Here is a 22,460-nt window from a genome sequence, read left to right on the forward strand (position 1 = left end):
TAAAGTCTGAAAATCTAGCTTCACATTGTGTCCCTTGCTGAAACTTGTGTGTCATTTACTCATTTGTTAGTTTTGTGGGGTTTTTTTCCTGCACAAAAGATAAGGGTACTGCTAATTAAAAAATATTATGTTATCAAAACGACATTGCCCAGAATACTTTAAAAATGTTTCTATTTACTTTTCAAATTTCAGGTCTGGGTAATGAAAACCATATTGCAGGAAAATAAGATAAATTCCCAAATCAGGTAAGAATACAAAAACCTTAAATCTTATAAAGTACTATCCAAAGTTTATCCAGCCCTCACACACAGCAGAGCCTAAACCACAAACTTCTTGCTTTCAATGCATACTTTTTAAATAAGAAAAGGATTTGCCCAGGAGACAAATTATCTGTGTAGTCTGGCAGTGTCTCAGTATGCTACCAAGTTTTGCTTTCTTACACACCAAGGTCCTTTTTTTCCAGGTTGCTTAGAGCAGACGCAAGACTAGCTTTATGAACAGGAAGCTTACAGGGGCAACTACACCTCATTTCATCATACTATATGTTTTGCTTAACTAGCCTTCAGGCTAAATCCTTTTGAATGCTCTTGATCAGCTTATGTAGAAAAACAAATTCCTCTTTAACACGCCAGTAATCCAAAGTATGGAAAAAACTATTCAAGACCTTACATCACAGAGATTCCATTTTACTGTATAACACAGAAGAAAATAAAAGGTCAAAATACAAATGTTTGAAAACTCTGACTGTGAGAAAAATAAAAAACCCTTTTGTTTCGATAGTATGTGACATTCTCTATAATCCTTTCTGAGTTCAATTTCATTATCTCAGAATAACCAGTTTCTCAGAAGGATCATAACCGCAAGTAACCTCAGAAAAATGCTTTGGCTTTAAAAAAGGACTAGAAATCTAATGGGAAGAATTATTATTATTATTATATAACTTCCAGTCCAAACTAAGAGATACAGGTGGCTTGGATCGTCCATACAAACATTAGACTAGCCTTCAGCTTCAGATGCTTTATATTAGGTTACCTTAGGATGTGAAGGTTTAAATTAGTGGGAATTTTGCAGTTGATTCCAAGGGACACTTATCTGCCACAATGTTGCCTTAACAAGGTATCAGTGCTTGCCAAAAACTGTTTCTTGGTTTACTTACAAATTATTGCTAAAAATATTTGGCTTAACATATAATGGGTTCAAATTTTCAGGTGGTATAAATCAGTGAAGCTGCAGAACCATGCCAATTTAATCCACTTGAGGATCTACCTGTAGGGTTTATCCCATTTAAGATCACTCATAGCAGTAAAGTAATTATTTTAAAATCTTCCTGATTTTACATGGCAGGTAGTCAGAGTGGTTTCACCAAGGGCTACTGCATTTTTGTGGTTCTAATCAGCAAATCAAGCAAACCCATCCTTTCAGAAATGTATTATTCCTTAAAAGTAAGACTCCAATTAACCTAATTTTTTTCTTTATTCAGTCCTGGCACCACTCAGAAATTATATGCTTTATTTAAATTTAGACAACACAGATGCAAACATGCCTTTGCAAGGTTGCTTACAATAGAAAAACCTGAATAACAGTGATTCATTGCTATTAAAAGGTTAATTCATATTAGCTATTCACACAACTTTGTGTGAATACTTGTACAAGCTCATCTTTCAACCTCCTTTTTGTCAAAAAATTGTATAAAAAATTTGAAAATTGTACAACTTTCCAAAAAAAAAAGTATCAATTCAATTTATTTCCCTCAATGTAATGCTTTCATGATAAGAAATAAATTTGCCACTTATTGGCAAATGCACTTGTGCATTTAGCCTTACAGGGAGAGAAAGAAAAAATAATCATCTTAACACAACTGCAACTGGGAATTAGCTTCTTCCCCATTACTTCTACAGACACGTACTTATTCCATGCTGCTGCAGAAGAGGAGATTCTTCTAGTCAATCTATATGTATTTAAGAAATTTGGGCATTTGCCTTATTTTAAAATAACACAAGGCATTTGGAAGTCAAAGATTAAGCAACCTAACATGAGAGAGAGCAAATCAATGTCATACATATCAATTATAATAGTTATAGGCTCGCATTGCTGTAGTGGGTTTTTGACTAAAGCACACATAATGCAAAATACTGCAATGTAAAAAAAGAAGAAAATCAATATACCATTGTGTAACTCAATGAAAATTAATTTATCAAGTAAGAGCTTGCAGCATTGAAAATTCTTGTTAACTATTTCCCTTGTATCTTGATTTTGGATAAATCTTTATTACTGTACTGTATGAAAGCACTAGCAGTTTAGATAAAAAAATAGATATATGCAATCTTAAAAACCTTCACCTGCCCATTCTTCCTCTAAGAGTGCATCGAGCAAATGTTTATCAAAATATTTAGCAAAAGGTAGGACTGACCAGTAAGTGATATCTTTAACTGCAAAACTTGTTTCTTCAACTTCTGCTCTGCTATAATGTTTTCTAAGTCAAGTTTCTTTCCATTCAGAAAAAAACCCATAAAATCAAGTAACTATCCAAGTCTGTAACTATGCAAGTGTTGTGTGAAATAATTTGTTCAAGATGGCTAACTTTCCAATGGTTTCCATGGAGTTGTAAATAGCACAGAATAATGTGAGTTAGAAGGGACCCTTGAAGGTTATCTTCTCCAGCCCCCCCTACAATAAGCAGGGCATCTTCAACCAAGTCTTTTGATTAGCTTCTATATAGAACATGACTTAGAGTTATATCTAGTTGGTTTTTTTTATTACACCTTGTAATTAAATTTATTTCATGACAGAGAGCATTAATGTGTGTTCACTCAATATGCATTTCAACACTGATGGGCATAGTCTGAGAATTGTCTGAACGTTTCTTTGGCTGACCAAACTAGAGTATTTTTCATTACACGAAAGATCTGCACATATTATTTACTTCTTTTTGGTTCTTTACAATGGCTGAAAGTGACTTGTAATTCTCTCATAATGTGCAATATCACTAAACCTGCTACTACTCAAGTTATTCAAGCATACTAAAAGGCCATTTCAAAAATTAAGGAAGTCTACTGACTTCTGTGAAGCTCAACTATCCACAAATAAGATCTCTCACATGATTAAAAAAAATGTAAAAAAATGAAAATTCTAATAAACACCATTTTTTCCTTTAACCAAGAATAATTTCAAGAAGTATTATTGTGAAGTAAACTGACAAAGATACTCTTGGAGAAAAGTAAGATGGATACATTAATTAGACTGATTTGAAGATGGAGGCCAATTTCCCATGGATTGTGCTAGAACAAGGATTATGAAGCATAGGTTAAGTTATCCTGGATATATTTGCTGATCTCCCTGATATGAGAGCAGCAAACAATAATTCCAGTAAGTAAATGTGATGGCAAATAAACTACTGATTAAAATTAGCCTTACTTTCTCTGACAAGATCCCAAGACCCATATTGACTTACGCTGCTCCAAAGTCAAAGACTTCAGTCAGTGGCAAATCAATACAGTGGTATCTAAAAGGTACCCTGTTTTGATACAGTGTAAGGAATTGCTTTCTAATTTACTGTAAAAAATGAACAAAAGCACTGGAATGCATAAACTTAAATTTACCCGTTTCACTGACCTTGAAGCTGGCGCCCTTTGTACAAATCCTTTGTTTTTGTTGGGTGAGCTCTGGCACCATTGTCACATTTAGGTTGTTCATACCTGAAGAACAAACAGGGAGAGAATAAAACCAGCCAAGGTTAATTGGATTAAGAATTAATTCATTTCAAATTTTGCAATCCTCATACCTTCTTGTATTTAGGGAATAAGCCCACATTTTCATTCAGAGGGCAATGCAAACTTATCTATCTTTCACTTCCTCAAAGAAATCGTCTTTATTCTCCTGGAGTTGATAACAAACTAAAAAAAAAATTCTCTCTTGTAAAACCCATTCTACTGGGAGGAAAACTAAAGAACTGCTACAAATTAATACAAAATAAAAATTATTTTGAAAAACATACAAAAGAAGCCCCATAGAAGTAAAAAAGAAAAAAATGACGCTGTCTCCCCCCTTAAAAAAAAAGGAGTCATAAACAACACCACAGACAGTATTCATGTTGGGAAACACCAGAGAAACAAAGAAACAATACCAAAATCAGAGCAAGGCAGGTACTGTAGTTAGGGACTACTGCAGCTCTAAAGAGTTTAAGTAAGAAGGGTTATGTTTTGAACAAGAGTGCAAAAGTGATAGGATTTCCAGAAGGAGGATAATTGGGCTGGAACTGCTTGAAGTGAATTGTGAAGAAGACTGAATCTCCACCTGCTGCTGGAATATTCTGGTCCTTCTATGCTTGTTGAGTTTACTTAAAGTCACATTGTTAGTCTAACTGTTAACAAGAAATTCTGCTATTTGTACTTCAAACAAACAGTGACTTATGCAACACCACTAGCAATATCTTTTATGCAGGACCAGGAAGCATGGGAGGAACATCTGTTGCTGAATCTCACCCTCCTTTTCCATGTCCCACTATCAAAGCATGGTGGTTTTTCACTCACCTCAACAGAGTCTCTTTATGAGAAATTTTTACTTTATTGTCCTAAAGCAGACTGAAGTTTCAGGACTTAGCAGGTAGCACTTCAGAGAATGTTTCAATTCTCAGTTAAATGAACACGCGTCATGTCTATATACATGCATGTGCACATATTGCTCACTGAATAGATTCTAGACTTTTTCATAGTTTATACAACTGAAGTTCTCCTACTCCAACTTCACCAAAAGCACATTTACTGTGTGGCATACTTAGATTTCTTATTAAATTATACTAATCCAATTTTTTTGGAACAAAATATTTCTAAAAACATTGAATGGTGGCAATGTCCTGGATTCAGGTCTGACTGCTTCTAAAAACAATGCCTAAATATTTTGCTCTTAATTATCGGGCAGCAGAGAGAACTGCAATATTATTTTTTTCCTTTGAGCACTTAATTTATTTCTATACCATCCGATGAAACTGACTACTAGCCCACCAAGTTTTGGCAGCTGCAAGAAGGTATAGTATCAGTTTTATGGACGTGGGAGAGCTACAGACTCTTTTTTACCCTAAAGAATAGCAGAAATAGAAGGTGCTTTGATAACATGGGTTGGATTCAGATACTTGATGGATGACCACTTCAATCAGCCAAGAAAACAGTGAAAGGGAAGTCTCTGAGCAATACCCACTAATGCAGTATCTGGCAAACAGCCTGGTCCCTGATTAATCTGATACCTGACTCTGCATTCCCCTCCTTCTCTTCCATTACTGTGGCTGCTCTGTGCCTACATTTAATTTTTTGGCCTCTACTCTTCTACCCTTTTGGCTGATATTTTTGTTAAATACACACATAGTCCATCATATATATACAAACTAAATCTATAAAAGCCCGATAGGTGTTAAAATGCTGCAATGTGAAAAGTCTATGTTTAACTCTTTAAAGCAACTGAAGAAAGAACACAAGTCATTTAAAGTTTGCCATACAGGAGCACCCATGCTAAAAACTGATAAGAAAAACAGACTTGCCTCAGTTTTCGTGAAGAAAGAGTGGGAACGGGATAGTATGCCAGAATGGAGCACAGGTTAAAAATAGTGTAGTTAAAAGACATCCCAAGTTACTCTTTTGAATTTAAAAGGGGAAAGAATCCTCAGCAGTGAATGTATATCTAGAATTGGCAAGGGCTTAGGAAGATTGCTTTATACCTCTGATCAGTCTGCTGGGAAGCATTGAGATTTACTGAGATGTACAAAGCAGAAGAGGATGGAGGCTTCCACAGGGATTCAAAAATGAGGGCAGCTTCATGAAACAGATGATTTATGTTCCTTTTTAAGTTTAGAGAATCTTGTGCAAGTTTGGGGTTTACTCTGCACAAGATCCTAGTTGCTAAAAAAGTCACATGTCAGAACTCAGCCTCATGGTCCCCAATCAGCCGAAAGGCTGAGGTTCATGCTGTGATTTCCAAGTGGCATTGGGAGCCAGCTGGTGAGGAACACACCAACACTTTTGTGGGAATGGTTGTTTTTAGCCTTTAAATGCATTACCTCCTTTTAATCCAGATTTATTCCACAACTTCACCGATTTCTTTTGTTTTACTCTCCTAAATGTCCTAGAAGTGTTCTTCATTGGCATACCTTCATTTTAACTCTAGAATGAGTTTCTTTTTTTCTGAAATACCTTCACTGACAAATGATTTGTCTTTTTTTCAGATGACAGTGTATTAGAAGGTGAGTGTTAATAACTTCCCTTCATTTTGAGGGTCTTAATTAACATGATTACCATTTATTGAGATGTTCAGAACCTTATAATTATGACAAATATCATTCTCATGAGTACATTCAAAACAAATAACAAGCAGAATGTTGAGCTGTTCTGGCAATAGCTTTCTGGATCTGTCTATCCTTTGAGTGTTGTCCCTTACCAATTTGACCCTTATTTGCAGTACGGGCATTTTAGTATGCTACGCACCCATCTTGCTACCAGGAGTACTAATGGTATCAGCTCCTGCAGTAGAGTTTTAAGATCCTTTAATTTGTACTTTGAAGTGGAAAACCGAAAGACAGTACACTAAATTTTGCACAAGCCCCTGACTGTTTAAACTAGGAAGGACTCACATATTCCTTCTTTCCATTCTATAAGAATTATAAAAAGACAAGTGTATATTCCTCATTATATTCTGGTTCCTATTTAGTTCCCTCTCCCTGAAAAAAAAAAAAGTTTAGTTTTATAAATACAGAAAAGAAAATTAAAATCAAGAAATAATTAATGGGATTTCAGCCCATCTAAATATTTCTCCGAAATGAGGTCTAGACATTCCTCCTAAACTCCAGGCAGTAATCCCACCTGCTTGTTTACCAAGACTGTAGATTCCTAAATACACCAGTCATTCTTTATTTAGTATGAAATTCCTAAAACTGAGTACTCTCCTTACCCATCTGTGCTCAGAAATGTCCTCTTTGGGGATATCACTAAATTTTACTTCCGCAGAGCTTCACTGAGGACTGACCTTAAGTAAATGGTCAAGAACATAGCAGCTGATCTTTTAGTATCAGTCATCAGGCAGAGCACTTTTGTGTCTAAACCATATGCATGGAAAGATTGTATCCAATTTTCCAGCCTTTCAACCTTGAGACATGCGGCACAGTGAAAGGTCTTCCTGCTGCCTCTTCTACCACAGCTGAGCGACTGTGTAGTTGCCAAAAACAAGAGCCCAGCAGACCAAACAGGGGAAAAAAAAGAGACAGAGACTAATTCTAGGTCCATAGGTGATTCATCAAGGGGTTGAGAAGGCCTAGAATTCCAGTCTGTATGACAGCAGGAGCCAAAATGGCACATACTGCGTGCACACTATACATATTAATAGGAAAGCAAGGTGGCTGATTTTGAACGATCATCACCTTCAGTTTCATAAATGGCTCATCCTGATGTGCAGGATGTGGCAGGAAGCCCACAGAGATGAAGAAAGTGCACCTAACAAAATTCACATTTAAAAAGAAGCGTGCAATTGGTCAGCGGATACAGGAGGAACAGACACTGTTCAAGTGCGCAGAGATGGGGTTGGGAATCTGGTAAGGAGCATGAAGGCAACAAGAACTTCCTACATGTGTATCAGCAGCAAAAAGAAGACAAGGGAAGCGTGAGGCTGCTGCTGGGTGGGATAAGAGACCTTGTGACAAAGAACAGAGAGAAGGCAGAAGTACTCAATGGCACCTCCTCCCTGTTCTTTACTTGTAAGACCAGTCTCCAAGGAATCCCAGGTTCTTGAGAGCAGTAGTAAAGTCTAGAGCAAGGAAGACTTATCCTGGGTCATGAAGGATCAACTCAGGGATTGTTTGAACAAATTGGACATACATAACTCCATGGGACCTGATGGGATGCACCCACAAGTGCCAAGGAAGCTGGCTGATTTGTGGGCCGCTCTATTATATCTGAAAGATCTTACTGACTGGGAAAGGTTCCTGGGGACTGGAAGAAAGAAAATGCCACTTCTGTGTTCAAGAAGGGCAAGGAAGAGCCAAATAAGCCAGAGATACTCACCTCAGTTTCTGAAAAGGTGATAAAGTAAATCCTCCTATAAGGCTATTTCAAAACATATGAAGAAGAAGGTGATTGAGAGTTGTCAGGATGGAATTATGAAGAGGAAATCATACTTAGCCAACACTGCAGCTTCCTGTGATTCTGCAACTTGCCCAGTGGATAAGGTGAGATGGGCAGATATTATTTATCTTAATTTTAGCTAGGCTTTTGACACTGTCTCTGAGCACATTCTCACAGACAAACTGACGAAATATGTACGAAATAAATGAACAGTGAAGTGTGTTGAAAACTGGCTAAAGAGCCAGTTTCAAATAGTTGGGATGAGCAGAAACATTTCAGCTGGAAGTCAGTCACCAGTGGAGTGCCCCAAAGCTTGTCTATTGTTAAACAACTTCGTTTAACCTCTTCCTTAATGACCAGGACACTGGGACATGGAACAACATTAAAAAGTTTGCAGATGATGCGAAATTGGGAGGAAGTGTCTGATACACAAGACAGTTGTGCTGCCATAACTTCAACAGGCTGCAGAAATGGGTTGTCAGGAATCTCATGAAGTTTAAAAAAGCAAAATTCTTGCCCCTGGCACAGATTAACTCCCTGCATCAGTACAGTATGGGGTCAACCAGCTGGAAAACAACTTTGAAGCAAGACCCTGGGATTTCTGATGGATGCTGAGTATAAGGCAGCAAAGAAGGCCAATAGCCTCCAGGGCTGCACTGGAAAAAGTACTGGCATCAGGTCAAGGGAGGAGACCCTTGCCCTCTTGTTCACAATGGGAGAATGAGACTTATCTGCAATGTTGTGTTCAGCACAGAGCTCCCCTAAGAACAGAGACGTGGGCACACTGGCTCTAGCAAAGGGCCACAAATATGATTAAGGGACTGGAGCATTTGGTATAGTAAGAAAAGAATGATGACAATGTTCACCCTGGAGAAGAAAATGCTCATGGGGAATCTTAATGATGTCTCTAAGTATCCAAAGAGAGGAAGATAATGAAAGGGAAGTAGAAAATAAACTGGACATAGTCCTGAGCAATCTACTATAGATGATCTTGCTTTGAGTAAGGGGACTGAGTCAGAAAACCTACAGAGATCTCTACCAATATCAACTATTCTGTGACCATATAATAAAATTATATCAATAAGAACTAAAACACACACAAAAAAACAAAAACCAAAAAAGGAGAAAAATGAAAAAGAAACAATACCACAAACCCTCCCCCAAAAAACCCCAAACCAAAAACCCACAAGAAGAAAGCCCAAACAAAAACAAAAACAAGATAAGACCCCACCAAAACCCAAAACCCAGCAAAACCAAAACCACAGCAGAAGCTGCATTGCTTGACGAGCACAAAAAGATGACTTGGACTCAAATTAGGGAACAGGAAATAAAATTATTTAAGATAATAAGGATTAGCACTAAAAAGAAGAAACAGTGAAAAAGCCTAGGGGTGGAGAACAGAGAAAGTGCGTAAAAGGGAGTATCTGGAATCTCTAGAAGTCATCTTTAGATTCTCATACAGTATGTATTGTGATCCTACAGTTTCAGCATCAAATTTAAACTATTAATTTTTGACCATTTATGGACCTCAACTTGTCAAAACCAGTTGATCAACAGTGACTTTAAGTGATAAAATCAAAGAATCCTTAAGGTTGGAAAAGACCTCTAAGATCATCAAGTCCACTTCAGGTGGCACTGTAATTGGCAAAGTCTAGACTATAGTATAAACAGGTAGCAATAACTCAGCACTTGAAGAATACGTGAAAAAATCCTCCCCAAGAATATACTATTTTACAACAAGCGGCTTATAACGCATGTCTCTTTCACAAACCTTATGCAAATGATAAAAGAGATTTTGCTTAAGTTATAAAAGAGTTATGATTGCATCAAGATACCTATACTGCCTGCCAACTCCATATGAGCTTCTATAGCATTCCTACAAGGGCCAAACCTCAATAACCAACTTAAATAACATCCTTTGGAACCTGATAGGTGCTTTGCCTACATCTGCACTGTGTGGCTTACAATAATTTACCATGTATCCGGCTCAGCTGAGATGACTGAACTCCAACTTTCTATTAATAACACACTAAAATGATATTTCCTAGCTATGGGTTCCCGAGGAGTTGTTCCATCAAAGATCATCATATTAAATAGTTGAGGAGGTTGCTGGAAAAATAAAAAAATAACTAAGCATTTCTGAGGCTGGATGTGGTTTGTGTCATAAGCCATCTCACTTGCCTCTTTTATATTCAGGATAAGGAGTGTGAGATTTCCTCTGGGATCATTCATTATATGCTTCAAGTCTTGGATTCCTAGCACAAAAAAGGAGTAAAGAAGAGGACTAGGATGGCAAAACTGCCTGTGCCATTGCAGTGAAAGAATCCGTGGCCATCTGGCCTTAATTTTTGATGTCTCAAAGTATTTCACTTTATATAAAAACTGTATGACATAATTCCACTGGCAGTAGAAATCTACATGATAGTTCATGGACACTAGGGCATGTTCTTACCAGAGCTGTTGAGAACTGAACATGTACTCCCATACCTGGTTGAGGTACCGGGGATGGGACGTCCCGTGTCCACCAGCACACACCAGCAGTAGCCCGTGGAAGGATGGCACTGCACTGGTTTGTAGAGGCCGCCCTGAGCACACTCTGGAATGAACACATTGTCCTTCTGGGGCTGCTTTGCTTCCTCCAGGGCTGACTGAAGCTCTTGGTCACATGACGATGCTTTTAGATGGAAAAGAAAAAGCACTGAAGAAGACAGATGGAAAGAGCCTACTCAATTTATCAAAGAGATTTTATACCTTTCTTTGATTGCATATAAGGATTTTCTTTGTTAAAGCTTGCTACAGCTCAAATACCAGCTACATTGGTTTAGGCTATATATTGTTAAAACCTTTGTTTCCTTTTCATGCAGCTGCTTCATTTTATAGTCCTAATAGTATTCTGAATGCCCCCTTTCATATACTTGATGTAATCTATGGATAAGCATATACTTTGTGACCTTAAAAAAATCCTCATGCACTCCACAGTCCCTAAAGAACGGATCCTTTTCAGAGTCAACAGTAAAAATACAACTGCCTAGGATTCCTTAAATGAATTATTCATATAGATATTTATTTGGATGCTTATACTCTGCTCATTCTCTCCAGTTCTGAAACAACCTCTTAACACAGTGAGAATTCTTCCACGTTCTTTTCCGGTGATTCTGGTGTTGGCAATGTATCATTTGCTCTGGAAAGCGAAGACCCACAAAAAGAATACATTTTTATGTCATGGAATCAGTATGTCTGAAATCTTTCAGAATGTGTGAAAAACTTACATATTTATATATTCTCAGCCTTTACATGAAACTATGAGGCAAGGGGGAAAGAGAAGAAACCACAGGGCCTGAAAAGGCCTGTCATTTTACACCAATCAGTAAAATAACACCTCTGCTGAGGATTTTTGGTCACTAATAAACTGGTACATGTGAAAGTTCAGAGACAGTAAATAAGAAAGACTATATATTCAAGCCATTATTTTTCCAGGGAATTTAAAATCACCTATCATTTGAAATTTAGATTGTTAAAAATACATTTCTAAATAACTCCTACACTATCCATTAGGAAAAAAATATTAAATATTTGAAAAGCAAGAATATTAAGCACTCTGCAGATGTTCAAATTACTAACAGGAAAATTTCAAGCCAGTAAAATTTCAATCAGTAACAGATTCTCTTCAGTTAAAGAACAGTCATTTTAATGTTACAATAAAAAAAAAAAAGTGGGTAATATTTGTTCTTCTTTCAAACCAGTTAAAGGATTTACTTTTTGACTTTTAATAGTTCAGTGCACAAAGAACAAGTTGAATCCTGACTGAATATTCTAGCGCATTTTAACAAATTTTAGCTCTAGGGTAATCTTGTTTTCTTTCATCCACAGAATTCAGAAAATGCACTGCAAACTGCAGGCACCAATAGAAATTCACAGAATAATACTGCTCCTTGACAGTTTTTTGCATATGCAAATGTCCAAAATCAGTAAGACTTCTGTGGCAGGGGAAAAGGTGCTATGAAGCTAAACACCTTCATACTTTAAATGGCACACAATTCCACCTATACAATGGCCCCCTGGTTTACAAAACAGTGTGGTTTTTTTCCAATCCATGTAAAAGGCTTTACAAAAGAAAATATCACTTTCTAGCTTGATTACACAAGGCACAGATGGAGGTCTTTAGCTGATTTTTTTTCCTCTATTGTTTCATATAATGCTTGAACAGGGTATCTGGGTAAGGTGATGATTTTGCATGCTTTTGTGTTGGTCTACCCACTGACATAAACAGAGATTGAGTACCTCTCAAATTTCCAGTGTGTAGATAATAAAGTGTACTTAGAGAATCACTGTAGTATGGACAGAAACACTCTTTTAAAAAGGGATGTAGGAATTATTTTCATATTGAAACCTTCGCAGAAATAACTATAGCTTGACAAAGTAGAAATCTGTCACCAACATCCTACTAGAGTAGCCAAAGTAAATGTTTCCATCAGTGAATCTGGATTATGATGAATATCAGTAACAAGCTGTAACAACTCCAGAAAACACCTCACTTAGCTTTGTTGTTCACTTTTTATGTTTCGTATACAATCAGGCATAAAAGAGCACATGGGGTGAAGCAGCTGCCATGAGAGACAGGAAATAATTACTTTTTAAACTCCACTAAATTAATGTTTCTTTCATACTGATAAACCTTGGGACCATGCCATTAGTTACTGTGACCTTCTCTTGGTTTATGTCCTTGTAACTAGCAACATAATATGGCAGATGTGCAGGTATTCTTATCTCCCCAGAACCCAGCCTTGTATGAAAATACATTTGCATGCTCCCAGCGTTGTTTAGAAAATATACTGGTGTATAAAGACCACATAATCAGGTCATCCAGATAAACAAAATGTATCTGAATAGAGTGGGTGTGATGGAAAATTCCCAGTGCAGAAGCTGATATGAACTTTTTCAGCTGTGGACACAAACTGTGCTCTCTAATTTCTGTGAATCTCTAGTTTCTACTGATTGAAATAACCTGTGAAGGACTGCACTGCTGACTCATGGGCCAGTGCAGTCACCTCTGTTAAGGTGATTTAGGTGTCAGCGTTAGACTTAGATAACTGGTCTTTACTGGTTGAATAGCTGAGGCAAGATTTTCTACAAGCTTTGCTCAAGCCAGAAATTTTTATCTGTTGCACTAGGTCATGTTTCTCCTGGTCAGGAAATGTCAAGTTTTAAACGTCAGAGGCACAGAAAAGCAGAATTTTGGGGAAGATGTCACAAGAGGGCTGAAAACATGGCTTATAGCTTTAGGAGGGACAGTCAGAGGACTGCTTGAACTTAACAACAGAAGTGAGACTGGAAACTGAGCAGACTGAGCAGTAATCAAAGGAAGGTTTAAAGATAAAGGACTTTCCCCTTCTTGAAACTTTTAATTTCTTATCTTTCCCTTACAGATAGGAAATTTTAACAAGCAGAGGAACACTTACTGCTGGGCTTAAATTAGTTTTCAGATAAAATCTAGATTATTTCTAACAAATTAGGAAAAAAAAAAGAATATGATAAACACTACATCTGTCAGTTCTCTATTAGTCAAATGACTGAGTCTTATTACAAATCTGCTGAACAGAGTTCATTAAATTAATCTAACAAAAGTGCACAATAACTCATCATTTTTCTTCCTTACACAATGGCTCATGAGCTTCAGGTCAGCTATCAGGCCATCTGCCCAAGAAAGTAATTTCTGAAGTCTAATGTTTTGCACATTTCTGATGCAACTATTTGTGTTACCATTACTACTTCCCTGTTTATTTTCCCCACTAGAACATTGATCCTACCTAAAAGAAAACTGGTCTACAGTGCTTATCTATAATCCTGCCTGCCAGAACCAGAACATTAATCCTTTGTGTGATTTCCTGTCTAAGGGAGCCATTCATCCACTTTCAGACTTTTCTTTCAATTATTTACAACAGGAGTAGTGGAAAGATGCAACTGTAGCCCTGTGATGCTAAGAGCTCTTATCACAAGAGCTACCATACTGCTGAAAATAATTGCCTTTGTAATGTCAGAAGAGTCATGGTCAACAAATGTTCATTTCCCAGGAGAACCAGTGATAAATGTCATTAGCTTAGAAAATCTCTGACAGTTTGTCCAAACAATCTGACAACAACTATGAACTGGAACCATAACAGATGGATGCCAGAAGTTCATAAAATGAACAGTATAGAAAAGGATCTATGTCACAATAAAAGTAGGATAAATACCTTACTCATTAAAATGCATCAAACTTTCTCTGGAATGTGTTACTACAATAATATTCCTGCTGGGAACAGAAAAGCACTGACACTCCTGTTTCTTCTTTTTAAAGAATGTGCTTACACTGTTGTTATTTTACATAATTCCTTCAATTTTACCTTGCTAGAAAAAAAGAGATCATTTCCAAGCATCTTAGTAAAAAAACATAAACCAGGCTAAAAATATATAAACATGGCTTAAAAAATCTTTTCTGCATAGTCTATCATGTTGGCCAGTGCTGTAGGCTTAGCTGGGATAATTTATTTCAGGTTAATAAACATTTCTGCATTTCCTACCCAAACTACATTTTAATTTAGGCTTATAAGCATTACTGATTCAAAATAGACATTTCAATCGTATAAGGAAATACACTTTTCTGTCCAGTTTTACATCAAGAGTCTTTGTGCCATCTACCCAATGGCCATTTCTAAATGACAAAGTAAAATTCTTGCTCATGACAAAGAAAAGTTAAAAAAATGCTTTAGATGTAACGTATCTAAAGCATGTTCCACTTCCTATTTCACAGTGCCATTCAATTTCTTCTCTTTTCATTTTAAAGATTAGTTGCTAAATACATTTTTCATGTTCTGGTTTAAGATGCCTTTACAGTCCATTACAAACAACCAGCTGAAATGCTGCATCTTAATTTTAATTTTTTAAAAAAACTTCATTTAATTAAGAAAATTTAAATTAATTCATTTCATTTTTAAAAAAATACCTCAATAGCAATAGGATGTAACACTGTAATTCCTTATTTATTGAAGACTCCATTTACTCATCTGTGATAGGCTACCTAAAATGTTAATTAATGTTTACTAGGAAATGTCCTAGAGGAGAATAGCAGTGATTTTTCTGGAAAAGTCATCCTGAATAATCTGTTTAACTGTGCATTTTTCTGTTGCACATCTAAAACACTGAGTGCTGTATTATGTATGTTAGGATAATCATCTTGTTAGCCTTGTAACAGGCTCCTTATTTCAGAAATTCAAGCAGTTTTTCTGCTGTATCTTATCACAACTTCTCCCAATGTGTGGAATTTCATGATTACAAGAAATTTGAGTTGGGTTTTTTTGCATAAATGTAAATACCTGTATTTATGTCTAAATTTCAGTGTAGTCTGCAGGAATAAGTTGTCAAGTCTGCAGAAAATTGCAGAGGCATCTGTATGGTACTTTAACATTTCCTGCCACTATACAAACATTTCCTTCCAACTTCCTTAACTCCACAATGTGTATACAACAATCAGAATCCACTCCAAGAAATTCTGTTTTCAGTTGGTTCCTTCTGCCTCCTTTTCTCATTATAATGGGCCATGAAAGGACAATTTAGACAGCCTAGTTTTCAGGGTAAATGGATCTTTTATTAGGGCTTGAAGCTCAGTGTCCCATACAGAAAACAGGTAACAAGAAACCTGTGAACAAAAATACTTCCAAAAGTGATAAGCAAGTTCTAGAGGAGTACAGTGTAACATTACAGACAGTCAATATTGCAGTCCTACCCTGTTTCTGGGAGGATATACACACAGGATAAAATAATGTAATCATGCCTAAACTGTATGATAATTTCTGCTAATCAGAGTGTTATTCAAATCAACTGTCTGTCCCAGTAAATTAAGTCTAATTTAAGTGCACTTCAAGTACTGATTTACAGAAGTTTTGCGCTAGGTTATTTCAATACACCATGATTAGGATGCATAAATACTCATCCTATTGATACCCATGAAACCCTCCAAGAAATGTCACATCTCATGAGAATAAGAATGTGTTCCATTTGCTTAGGATGAACCCTCTTTGAACCAGTGAAGTTGATACACCCCAAGGAAACTGATCACAATATGTTTTTATATTTTTAACTAGTTTTCACAGTATTCAAGTTTCATTGAATGGAATTGCACTTACATTACACCAAATTATATTTCCACATATGACCAAAATGTTCACATTAGAAAGGAAAGTGGGAATTATATTTCCACATATGACCAAAATGTTCACATTAGAAAGGAAAGTGGGAAGTGGGATAATTTCTATTCAAGCTATGCATTTCCTGCAGAGGAGTTGACTGAACGGCAAAATGGTCTACTACAGCAGTGGCTCCCTCAATCCAACTCCAGCAAACACAGCCCTTCAAGGTAAACTAACAGGTTCTTTACCTGTAGCTGACCAATTATATCACCCAGAATCCATCAATTCTGTTCCTGCTATAAGCACAGCCAATACAAATTACAAAAATTCCCCAAATTACTTCATTCTAGTAATGGAGAGATCTGGCTTTCTATTCCATGGCTTTCTATTTTTTCAGGGTTTCCAGCTCTTGTCCAGACATTCTCTAGCATGACAGATTTCTTCTCTGAAGAGGCAGATGAAGTGGTATTATGCACTTTGAATGCCACCTTCTTGCCCTTTGTGTAAAGTAAGCTGTTTCCTTGTCCCTCATGGCCAGAGCATAAGCATCTCACACCAATCTTTTTTAAGATAGCTTTTTTACAAACCAGGACACCTGTTCTTACAAGAATTTATCTGCTTGCCTCCTCTTGACACTTTCAAATGACCTTGATTCTAACTGAAATCAAGTGCAGCTAAATGCTACAATGCAAGAATTAATTTGCTCATGCTGCTAGTTTCTTATAAAGGCTGTTCATTAACCTGGATCAAACAAAGAGTATTTATGTGGGCCAGACTTCCCCCAGTAAGAATCCATGGAAAAATACCTACTAAACTCAAGGGACAGTACATGAGGTCTCAGCTGAATATATTCATATGCAAGTATGTTTCCAGTTAAGCCTAACATTTGTCCATGGACCAAGTACTGATTGTAAGGAATAGGTAACATTAATAAACACTCAACCTAAGACCCAACATCTAGATGGCAACCAAAACTCAGGACTAAATTACAGCATTCATAGTCATCTGGCGCCACATGTTTTGATTTTCCTTAGGTTCAGATGCGCATCAGCATGAGGGTTCTCAAAGCCTGGAGGAAGCTGGCAACCTTCCTGCCCATATTCTTTCTCATTTGTGAAAAAAACTTGTGGGAATCAAATATTGCAGGCCCCTTGTGTGCATTTTCAGAGTGCTCGGTGTACAGCTGATCACTGTTTTGCACTTTTGGAGCTTGGGCTGATGATTGTGGCTCAAAAAGCAAAAAGCTCATTGCTTCAACACAGCCCTAATGATTACTATATGTACTTTAGTCCATTGAACAAAGAAGGATAAATCACAGACAGATGCTCTCATTTATCTATGTGGTTTCATAGGCAAAGACACTGCAATACACAAGGAAAATCCTCTGAAAATGCAGAGCCCATTGAAAAAATATTCAAAATACAGAAACCACTAGCCCCCATTTTGCTTTACCTGAAAACAGTACAATCATAATCAATATCATCTACTGGGATACACCAACTCAACTTTTACCCTGGATCCAAGTCCAGTAGGCCTATATCAAATCAAGCTTTCTGAAATACACAAGTTCTGTTCTACCAACTGGCAAAAGTTGGGGGAGCCATAAGACAGAGGTCTGAAACATAATGGGATGAGCTGCTCTTTAATCAATATCCAAACCCACTTTTCTGCTGGGAATTTTTCTTTTTAAAAAAAAATCTCTTTTTTTTAAGGGATTTTTCTTTTTCGTTTAGGGAAGGTTTTGCACATACCTCTGCAATTATTTATTTTCTTAAGATTTGAAATCCTGTAACCACAGTTACTGAGAAAGACTATAACCACAATCACTGCAAAAGAAAAATAACTGTTTTGCCTCAAAAAACCTGCTATTTTAGCATTCTATTTGTTTGTTCCTTTGCTTTCTTGTTTATTTATTTTAGCCCAACTTCTTGGTTAAACAGATGAGAAACATTATTCAAGTATTCAAATTTATCCTCTCACAATTATAACCAATTTAAATTAATCAGCTATTCATTTGTGATCCTTTTTCTCTTCACTGCCATTGAACAGATTAAGGGATCAAACTATCTACTACTTTGACACCAAATGTAATTCTCTATTTTGGCACTCCTACACAGATTGAATAAAACAGTAGTGTGAGATCTGTCCTGACTTAAAAAGTCACACAGAAATTACTCTTCATTTATAAACATGACACAATCTAAACATTTAAATATTAACATTTACTTCTACAGTAGACAAATAAGGGAGAAACATGAAGTGAGTATACATTAGATTACAGATAGGAGTTACTTCAAAGATGTTTTTTGCATTAGAGGCAAATTTTTGTACTGAATTTCCCAGGTTAAATATTTTATTTTACCATCCATGAAATGTCAGAGTGCAGTAAACCAAAAGCTGCATATTTTTGTTAAAGATGTGTGTGAAAGGGATAGCAAGCCTTTGCAAAGTGCCAGGTATAATCCAAAGACTATTTACACCCTGCCTTCCTCAATGGATCTTTAAAAAGTACCTTTACACACATCAAAAATCATTTAAAGCCAAATGGTCAATGTCATGGGATCAGGCTTCACAATGAGATTGGAAAATCTGGTCTTCTGAAAAGATGAGATCTCTCACCTTGCTTTTGCTCAATTAATGGGAAGAGCATGGATTATCGTCTCCAGGTGTTCTTGCTAGGCTTTGTTGACTTCCCTAACATGAGAGAGGATAATGTGCAAATGACTGCCCCATTCTGCAAGGATACATCTGAAAGCAGTTATTTGCCAAATGGAATGAAATCTGGTTTTCCTACATAAGAGGAAATACTGGTACCTATTATTCTTACACATGGCTGCCTCATCCTGCCATAGCAGAGCAGCCACACTGTGTTCAAACTGCAAAACCAACCAAACAAAAAAAGCCACCAACCAAAATTACAGTAAATGAAAATCACTAACTTGTCCCAAACAGAGTGGCTGGCTGGCCAGCTTACTATAGCAATCTGAAGGCTCATTCATTAAACAAAATTGCGCAAAGCTATCATTCTTGCTTTATGAGTATATTGACCAGCTAATGTGAGTCTCCTGCCAGTGGAAAAATCTCTCATTTTTCAAGAGAGATTTGAAGTGAAAATAAAGCTGGTTCACTTTTTCCATAGAGCTGTGAAAATTAAACTCTTTGCCAGGTAAGCTGAGGATACATATTTATTTGAATAGCTGTACTAAAAATTAAAAAACAAAACAGGCAAACAGGGGTGCCTAAATTCATACTTTGGCACTTAAATAACCCAGCCATCTTACACGAATGTTTATCCATCTAGCACTTCCCTTCCATGAAACAGAAGTTGTTTCTCTTCCCCATTCGGAAAACTGAGTGCATGGATATGACTTTGGATACTTGACCTTAGGCACTCAAGTAATTTTCCTTTCAGAGGTGTACAGTGGCATCTCTGGCTGCAGCCTGTGTCATGTTCCTGCCACTGGTTCACAGTGCTAATGCTGTTGGCACCATGCAATGTTTTCCAGCCTTATTGCTTAACTCCTGCCTCCTGCCTGGAGGTGACTGCACTCCACCAACATTCAATTTTCTAAGTATCAACTAATTTCCACCTTACAGACAGAACCCTTACTACTGCTGCAGAAGCCAGCAGCAGCCAGGAGGATTTCTGTCTGTTTATGGGAACGTGACCTGAGATGCATAGTTTAAAAATGTGCAGATATGTTAAAAAAAATAAGAGAATGTTATTTTGAATTTTGGTAGCTCTCCTTTACATGTGTCAAAGTATCTTAAAATGGCCAGTACTGTCTGCACCTTTATATAATTCATAGCAGACTGGATAGGCATTACAGAATGGTAAGAATTTGGCCCTCAGGCACTGAGCAGGAATACAGACATTAAACGGGCTGCTGAAACAGAAATGCTCCATTTTTTTCTTCAGTATTTCAGGCAGTTACTCCAACAGCCATAATACAAAAGTTTATGCTACCATTGCCATTATCTCTCAGAAAAGCACCCTTAAAGTCTACTTGGTTTAAACAATCTCAAAATTAAAAAAATGTAGTAATACTGAGAACATGATTACACCCTTATAAGCTAACCTATGACAGATGAATCAAAAACTTTTCTACTGTTTTTTCTTCTTCATCTCATCAAAGAAAAGGTAAGAAGCAGGTGGAAAACGAGCATTCATATTATTGCTTGTCTCTAATGACAAGGACTGTGTTGTGCAATGAAAAATCTTTTAACAGAGAAACAAACAACTTCTCTAAGGTGGTATCATCTGTTGATGATATTGCTCCCACAACTCTTGCCCTCAGTATGAGATTCAACAACATGAACATGAAGCCTGGTCAAAAGGTAACTGCACTGCTTTAACCCTGGGTAAAGCCAAAAGCTCATCTCAGATTGAAGGCTGTACAGGTCTTTGCCGCGCAGGACACTATATCGAAAGCACATTATTTATATAGCACGTAGGACATCAGTATTCATAACAGGAGAATTCCAGGATTCAGAAAGAAGACTGTTTACTGATTTTGGCAAAGTTTTGTGTGCAATAAAGAGGATGAGCCAAAGAAGAGTGAAAGCCAGTAAGAATATTCTAATTCTTTTGACTCAAATAACTTTTAATATAGTTTTATATTGCTCTTTCTTTTCTTTTGTCATATGGCTATGGTTAAACAGCTCAGCCTGTGCTTTGGTTTCAAGAGCAAAGACAAATCTTTGTCTTGGCTTTACATTCAAACTTCGGAAAAAAACAAGGGCAATCTGAATTTAAAATAAAAATTCCAATTCCACCCCACTTTCATCTCTGTTTTCAAAAAGAAATAGTTTTCTGAAGAGCAGATAATGCTACATATGATGTGAGAGTGAAACATCACTATGCTTTTGAAGAATGGGAGACCTACAAACATATTGAAAAATTCCAGGCCAAAATTTCTGCTCCTATGAACTGGAACCATTCCATTGCATACAGTAGGGATCAGCAGCAGAAAATTTAGTCCCAAGAATATTGAGAACCATTTTAAAGGCTTCTTAGATAATGCATAGTAGCAAAGACCTTTGAACTAGTAAAATGAGAGTTTTTAAGTGCCTAAGGATCCTTAATCATTTACAATCCATGATTACTTTATGTCCTCAGAAGATCATTATTTTAAGTGTTTAACATGCCACATAAATGACTTGGATAAACAGTAGAGGCCTTGCAAAAATACTTTCCAGCACTCTACTGTGTGTGAGAGTAAAGAGCAGGTTTCCCAAAGTGTTATTTTTCAAGGTGTCTGCTTGGCATTTCCAGCCTTTTCAGACCTGTTCCCATCTCGTCTCCCCGCACAGACATGTACAACTACCTCAAGCCGTATTTATTTTGAATCTCTCTACAACTAAGGAAGAAATCTGAAGGACTGGTTTTGGCAGTATTGTTCGAATAAAACAAATTATAAATATTTAACTTTTACAATGAGCATCACAGGAAAGCGCAATGTTGGCATTCAGTCACCTAATAAGGAAACGTTTTTATTATCGCTTACGTGTAGACAGTTCTGTTATTGTTTCTACATATAATTCATTGTATGCTTTGTGTTCTTTTTAATTTGGGAAAATTAAACATTGTCTAATGTCTTGACAATAATGCAAAAGGAAGCTCACTGCATGAGGCTCCCAGGAGGTTGTGAAGCTATTGCAATCAGAGCTGTTGCTAATTAATCTGCCTATTGTTACAGAGCATTTGGGGCCAAACCAATCAACCACTGGCATAATTAATGTAGTTCACAAGGGCCTTTAGCAGTACTTGTTTTCATTAATCATGAGGAACAAACACAGCCTAAAGAAGAGTGGAAAAGCCTGTGTATTTACAAACCTGCTTGCCTTGGGTCTCATTTGTAAACAACTACAGTACAGTCCCACGGCAAGCACCCTTGAACACTAGTAATTTTGTCTCATACATGTATGCACATTTTCATGAAGGTAACATGCAGAAGAAGACACAGGCTCTCCCTTGCATCAAATGGGCAAGCCTATCCTCTTTTGCTTGTGTTCTACATACATATTTTACAATGACATAATGACAGATATAGTTTGCAGAATGAAGGGGAAGAATCTTTAAAGTTATCAATCAGTTGCAAGGAAAAAGATGTAAATCCAATGTCATGATTTACATGAGTGGGACAGTGCGGTCAACAAACAAAACAAAAGGCATGCAAAACTGAAAAAAAAGGTG

General features: G+C 36.8%; 1 protein-coding gene across 5 annotated transcripts in view; it reads right to left on the minus strand.

Annotated features, from left to right (window-relative positions):
- SMOC2 (SPARC related modular calcium binding 2) overlaps nucleotides 1–22,460 on the minus strand; it is a 137,990-nt gene that overhangs the window by 31,418 nt on the left and 84,112 nt on the right. For all 5 annotated transcript variants that reach the window (XM_064708600.1, XM_064708599.1, XM_064708598.1 and 2 more), the window contains exons 8-9: nucleotides 10,587–10,773; nucleotides 3,613–3,695 (exon numbers count right to left, since the gene is read on the minus strand). In XM_064708600.1, the coding sequence (XP_064564670.1) occupies nucleotides 3,613–3,695; nucleotides 10,587–10,773 (270 nt within the window). The remainder of the gene's footprint in view (nucleotides 1–3,612; nucleotides 3,696–10,586; nucleotides 10,774–22,460) is intronic.

Source organism: Zonotrichia leucophrys, chromosome 3, assembly GCF_028769735.1.
Source record: "Zonotrichia leucophrys gambelii isolate GWCS_2022_RI chromosome 3, RI_Zleu_2.0, whole genome shotgun sequence".
Taxonomy (NCBI): domain Eukaryota; kingdom Metazoa; phylum Chordata; class Aves; order Passeriformes; family Passerellidae; genus Zonotrichia; species Zonotrichia leucophrys.